Source organism: Pinus tabuliformis, chromosome X (assembly GCF_031772625.1).
Source record: "Pinus tabuliformis cultivar Carrire ecotype Pingquan chromosome X, CPIR1, whole genome shotgun sequence".
In the NCBI taxonomy this organism is placed as follows: domain Eukaryota; kingdom Viridiplantae; phylum Streptophyta; class Pinopsida; order Pinales; family Pinaceae; genus Pinus; species Pinus tabuliformis.
In genome coordinates this window covers 1,024,454,948-1,024,462,005 of record NC_142308.1, presented here as the reverse complement: position 1 = coordinate 1,024,462,005, position 7,058 = coordinate 1,024,454,948, and the positions used below count along the sequence as shown (strand labels likewise).

At 34.3% G+C, this 7,058-nt stretch overlaps 1 protein-coding gene across 1 annotated transcript; it reads left to right on the top strand.

Annotated features, from left to right (window-relative positions):
- Positions 1 to 3,073: 3,073 nt before the first annotated feature.
- LOC149143233 (glyceraldehyde-3-phosphate dehydrogenase A, chloroplastic-like) lies at positions 3,074 to 6,564 on the top strand. The gene is made up of 9 exons (XM_089448597.1): positions 3,074 to 3,396; positions 3,527 to 3,649; positions 3,746 to 3,907; positions 4,039 to 4,227; positions 4,433 to 4,593; positions 4,943 to 5,007; positions 5,103 to 5,152; positions 5,368 to 5,789; positions 6,091 to 6,564. Exons 1-9 carry the CDS (start codon positions 3,283 to 3,285, stop codon positions 6,224 to 6,226), a joined length of 1,422 nt encoding a protein of 473 aa, XP_089304723.1. The 5' UTR covers positions 3,074 to 3,282; the 3' UTR covers positions 6,227 to 6,564.
- The last annotated feature ends 494 nt before the right edge of the window (positions 6,565 to 7,058 follow it).

Here is a 7,058-nt window from a genome sequence, read left to right as displayed (position 1 = left end):
TGCGGGAGACATGTTGAAATTATCTTTTGACCTGCAAAGGAAATAGAAGAGAAGGCCTGGAGAACTTTCCCCAATCCTCTCCCCACCCAAGAGAAGGCCTAGAGAAGTAAAGCCAACATCTTTGGATCCTATATTACTTTAATTGTTTTAGCCTTAACTAAATCCATAATTAAATAAAAGACCATTATAAACCCATAATTCTAATTATATAAAATATTTCATTACTAACTTCTTAATTTAAAAAAATATCTAAACTCTTTATTTTATAAAAAATAAATAAACATTCTACTTATCTATATTCTCATATTAATCATATTTTTGAAACCAAAATTTCAAATAAACTAACTACATTTATAAACTTTATTACAAAAAATACATTACAATTAATCTTAAGGCCTCTCCATCCTGGATCACCTTACACCTTAGCCTAAATCGAATCCAGTATAAAATGCACTACCTTTAGTTGTAGTTATTATTATAGTAAATCCTTACCTTATTAAATCCAACTTGACCATCATTGTAATAAAATTCTAACCTTTACTCCGCTATTGTTTTTAATTATATTAAATATTTTTATTGTATTTTAAACATTAATGGTTATGTTTAGCAAAATCTATTTTTCAGTTATACTACAAAATTTATTAGCAATTTTTAAATTTACAATATTTTTTTTTTTTTTAGATAAAAGACATTGTTTATTTGTATTTTTATTTAAATACATTTTAAACTTTTTTTTAATAATCATAGAGTAGATGGTGATGGGTATGTTGTTAAGGCACTCCATGATATTAAGGTGATTGGTTGGAAATTCTAAATCCAGTTATGTGTAAGGGTTAGTGTGGCCCAAGCTCTAGCCATGTTAAAGGGCTAGTGTGGCCCAAGCTCTAGCCATGTTAAAGGGGTAGTGTGGCCCAAGCTCCATGTTAAAGGGCTAGTGTGGCCAGCCATGTTAAAGAGCTAGTATGACCCAAGCCCCATATATGATTCTCAACTACTTAGATGCCCTTGGGGCACTGTTTTCTTAAGCCAAAGGTTAAGTGGACACTTATCTCAAGACTCACACCACTTGTAAAGAAATAAAAAATATTCTTTTAATAAAAATAAATTGTTTTTTCAAACAAAAAACTAAGTAAGTAATCATTTACCAAGACTCACACCACTTGCAAAGAAAAGAAAACAATTATTTTTCTCAATCCAAAAGTTAAGAAAGAAATCATTTAAAGAGCCACATCATTGATTGAGAAAAGGAAAATATTCTTTTAATAAAAAGAAGATATCCAAATTTTAATACACAATTTTAATGAAAGATTGGAGAAATTTTAGGAAAATATTATTCATTACCTTGTGAATATAATTTTTTATCTTTAAAAGAAATGGAATAATATCATACTCTTATTTAATAGTATCCTCTTAAATTCTGAATGGTAGGGAAATTCTAAAGAATTTTGCTCAACATGATTGGTTAACTATAATAATCTTATTATATGGCAACATTCTCTTGGAAAGAACAAATGCCCGTGTAAGCAAGACCCGATTGATCGACATTTCGACATATTTTGGTTGCCAATTTTCCTTTCCAAAAAATATAAAAATAATACTCTAATACTTTTGCTTTAATGATAAAAATAAAAATATAAAAATAATAGTCTCGCGTAAGGATAACAACATACTTTTGCTTTAATGATCATAAAAGCACGTTTTACTTTAATGTCAAATTCAGGGGCCATCGAATTGAAAAATGCAAGAAAGTTGCGTGGAAGAATCAGAGAAAGTACAGGGCAACGTTATCGAGTACTTCCTTCAAAGAAAGAGACGGTCGAATACAAATACAATAAATATATTGCAAGAGAAGCCTGTGTCTCTGTGTATAACAAATCTATTGTATGAGAAGCCTCTTTGTGGAACAAAATAATATGATCTTTATTGGATAAAATGCATTATTTTTCATCCATATTAATGCTTTTAGAATGGAAAATTTGAAGGAATGAACTTATAGAAGGATTTTTATTGACCAAACACAGTTTGGAAAATTGAGGTCTAGATTTGATTCCTTTTTGAGGCCTTAAATGATGTTTCTTCAGGGAAAATTCTTTTTGGGTTAGTGTGGCCCAAGCTCTAGCCATGTTAAAGGGCTAGTGTGGCCCAAGCTCCATGTTAAAGAGCTAGTGTGGCCAGCCATGTTAAAGGCTAGTATGACCCAAGCCCAATATATGATTCTCAACTACTTAGATGTCCTTGGGGCACTGTTTTCTCAAGCCAAAGGTTAAGTGGACACTTATCTCAACACTCACACCACTTGCAAAGAAATGAAAAATATTCTTTTAATAAAAATAAATTGTTTTTTCAAACAAAAAGCTAAGTGAGTAATCATTTACCACGACTCACACCACTTGCAAAGAAAAGAAAACAATTATTTGTTAAGAAAGGAATCATTTCAAGAGCCACATCATTGATTGAGAAAAGAAAAATATTCTTTTAATAAAAAAAAGATATCCAAATTTTAATACACAATTTTAATGGAAGATTGGAGAAATTTTAGGAAAATATTATTCATTACCTTGTGAATATAATTTTTTATCTTTAAAAGAAATTGAATAATATCATACTCTTATTTAATAGTATCCTCTTAAATTCTGAATGGTAAGGAAATTCTAAAGAATTTTGCTCAACATGATTGGTTAACTATAATAATCTTATTATATGGCAACATTCTCTTGGAAAGAACAAATGCCCGTGTAAGCAAGACCCGATTGATCGACATTTCGACATATTTTGGTTGCCAATTTTCCTTTCCAAACAATATAAAAATAATACTCTAATACTTTTGCTTTAATGATAAAAATAAAAATATAAAAATAATAGTCTCGCGTAAGGATAACAACATACTTTTGCTTTAATGATCATAAAAGCACGTTTTACTTTAATGTCAAATTCAGGGGCCATCGAATTGAAAAATGCAAGAAAGTTGCGTGGAAGAATCAGAGAAAGTACAGGGCAACGTTATCGAGTACTTCCTTCAAAGAAAGAGACGGTCGAATACAAATACAATAAATATATTGCAAGAGAAGCCTCTGTCTCTGTGTATAACAAATCTATTGTATGAGAAGCCTCTTTGTGTGTCTCTAACAAATATATTGTAAGAGAAGCCTCTGAAGAATACAATATCACAAGGGAGTGTGCCTCTGTGTATAACTATATATATTGATAGCCAGACAGGCAGATGGATCAGTCAAGTCATCAACCAAATTGCAAGGTATTGTTGCAACCAATCTCTGATCAAGAATGGCTTTAGCTTCATCCGCACAGGTAGCCAACATAGCAGCCCCCGCTCGCGCGCGTCGCCCTGCAGCTGCCACATCCTCATCTTTGACCCGCTCGCTTCCTTCTGTCTTCAAGGTTATTTTCCTTCGCATTCATATATTTTGACTTTCTAATACAGTAACAGCTTCACTTCAGGTTTATTTCCACTTCACGTGCCGCTGCAAGGCCGAAATCATTAATAAAAATCATCTTGTGTGCACTGCAGAGAGGTGAAATATCAGAGTTTGCGGGGCTGAAGTCGACATCTAGTTGTATCACATATGGAAGACATGTACGGGAGAACAACCTCAGCCTCTTTGATGCGGTTGCCTCACAGGTTGTAGCTAAGGTGAGTCAATACTATTCCCAATCGTATTCTCTCATCACAGCTCGCGTGGCCATTCGTATTGCTGATTACTTTTTATCTGGTAACTGAAATAATCAGGCTGGAAACACGGGAGCCGTGAGAGGAGAAACCGTTGCAAAGATGAAAGTCGCTATCAACGGATTCGGACGCATTGGCCGCAATTTTATGCGTTGCTGGCATGGCCACAAGCGCTCGCCTCTTGAAATAGTCGCCATCAATGACACTACTGGTGTCGAAAATGTATGTATGTTATAACCAGGGAGGGACGGGAGCCTGTTCATATCACTGCGTATGTCTATATATATATATATATATTGTCGATGTTTAGATTCTTTATAACGTTTAGTTTTACTTTTGTAACGTGAGTGTAGGCTGCCCACCTTCTCAAGTATGACTCAATTATGGGTAAATTTGAAGCTGATGTGGAGGGCGTATTTAAAGCGACTGATGCGAATGGTCACAGAAGCATGAGCGTGGGTGGGAAACAAATCTTTGTTCTATCTGAGAGAGACCCCTCGCTATTGCCATGGAAGGACCTGGGTGTCGACCTTGTCATCGAGGTAGGGGCATATATATTTTGAAATACAAATATATATATATGCTTCGACGAATACGTAGTAACTATAGTTGACAAAGATTTGGTTGAGCTTGAATTAATGCAATCTAATGATGTTGACAAAGATTTGGTTGAGCTTGAATTAATGCAATCCAATGATGTCGACAAAGATTTGGTTGAGCTTGAATTAATGCAATCCAATGATGCAGGCGACTGGAAAGTTTACAGAGAGAACCCAAGCTGAGAAGCACATTGCAGCCGGGGCTAAAAAGGTGATCATTACAGCACCTGGCAAGGGCGACGATATTCCCACATATGTTGTGGGAATCAATGACAGCGAATACTCTCACGACGCGCACGACATCATTAGGTTAAAAAAAGAAACCATCATTTCATTCCTTTCTCAGATCTGCCCTGCATAACTAACGTAGGATTTGATAGTATAGTTATATATATACAGTGACCATTGAGTTTTACCAGCGCAAAACGAGAAAGATCTACAGGTGGGCTGAATGTGTTCGAATAGTTTAGATTTAAATTTTAGTGGTGTGGAGTTATTTTGTGTGTGTGTGTGTTAGAGAAGATGCTTGATTTGACTGGTTTCTCAGCACGAAGGCTTTCTTGTTCCTCTTTCAATCTTTCCAGAATATACCAAATGATAATAATATCAATCCTTCACTCAATCTTGATCTTGATCTTGACATCACTTCACTTTGCAGTAATGGCTCTGGCACAATAAATTGCCTTGCTCCATTAATCCAAACCCTGGACAAAGAGTTCGGTGGTAAGTGATTTCTTCCTGATTTATGATATTTTTAACTAAGATGCGCAAGTGATAACAATAATAAAAATGGTGTCACTGTGGTGTGGTTGATGCAGGCATAGTGAAAGGGACTGTAGCTGCAACACTTTCATACACCAGTGATCAGGTACAGATTGGATTGTACTGTAAACATTTTCTAAAAAAATTACTGGGAAAATTTGCTAATTTCCACATTTCTTCATCACGTTTTAATAAATATAGTTCAATATTACATTAATGTTATTTTAAGAATTCTAACTCGACTAACTGTTATTGTTTCATATTACAGGAATAGTTAGTTATGGAAATGAACTAATTTCAGATTGGATGACTTTAATGCAGAGTCTGTTGGATGCAATACACTGTGACAAGAGGAGATCAAGGGCGGCGGCGCTAAACATAGTTCCAACAAACATCGATATATCCATTAATTCACTATCTCGAGTGCTACCCAGCACTCTCAATCTCAAGGACAAGCTCAACGGCATTGCTATGCGCGTGCCCACCCCCAACGTTTCTGTCGTGGACTTGGTAGTCAACGTGGGGAATAAGGGGTTCACCGTAGATGATGTGAGGAAAGCGTTCAAGAAGGCTGCTTCCGATGGACCCCTCCATGGTATACTCGCAGTGTGTGACGATCACTTGGTTTCCATGGACTTTCGCGGTTCCAAAGCTTCAGCCACTGTAGATACCACACTCACCATGGTCGTGGGAGAGGACATGATTAAAGTGGTCGCATGGTTCGACAATGAATGGGCTTACAGGTATTCATCTCCTAACACAATGTTAATAATATGCTAGCATGCATATTATTTCATCGCACTGGCCCACTAAATAAATACCCTTCTTGCATTTTTATTTGAAGCAACTATAAATTACAGACTACATTGTTCAAGAATTAAACTATAGAATATTTTGATCGAATAATATATCCTAGTATATAGGACATTTAAGGCGGTTGCTGCATTGCCTTCTCACACTATAGCTTTTATTTACCCAAACTTTTAAATGGATGGTTATTTAACTTTTCTTATCTGTTTTTTTTGTTTTGATTGCAATAAACAGCCAAAGAGTTGTAGAGTTTGCACACACAGTGCATGCAAAACATGCAGTGGCCACGGGCGAAGTTCTTTCTCTTGTGGACGAGCAAATATGCACCGTCGATACAGAGCACATCGAATGCAAAATACACGACGTATAATTTTAGCGTTTGGCTACTCCCCTTCCCTCGTGTGTTTTCGCTAGAGTGCAAGAATAAAGTTAATGCAGCTTCCGTCGTTATTTGAATTCCCATTATTTGGCTTCCGTTACCCTGGGAGGAAAGAAAAAGGAACAAAAGGGTAACGGAACTTTCGTTGTTTTTTGAAGTCCCACTTTGATCTGTTAGCCTGTTGGATTGTCTACTTTATGGTGTTTACAAAGAAAAAATCTGTGTAGGGCAAAAGCTGTGTGTAATGTACTTTTCCAGTGTTTCTCTTTTCATGGAGAGAGGTTTGTAATAACATTTTTTATGGTGTCTAATAATATATTTTCTATAAATGGATGGTTATTTTTATATTTCTCCTGTAATTCAAGTTTTTAGGAAAATAATATCTTTGCTTCATGGATATTGGATAATGTCTACGATTTTAATATAAAAATATAATTTTACTAATAGTGTGTATATATAGAAAGTGCTTTTGTTTTCAAGGATATCCAATAATGTCATATTTTTAATATAGGATATATCATAAATAATTATTTTATATATATATATATATATATATATATATTTTTAATTAGTCAATTTTTTTATTATTAAAATACATATTTTTATTTTTAAAATTAATTGATTTCCTTTGTTATTAAAATACATAATTTCATTTTTTATTTCTATAAATTATTATTTTTTGTAAAATAAATAAAAATGTGGAAAGGCCTCTCTTTATTGGAAGTGAGCATTTTAAATTTTTCTTTAATGACAAATTCTAATTGGACGACTAAAATTCAATGCTAACCCCACTACATCAATGGATAGAATGCATGGAGGTAAC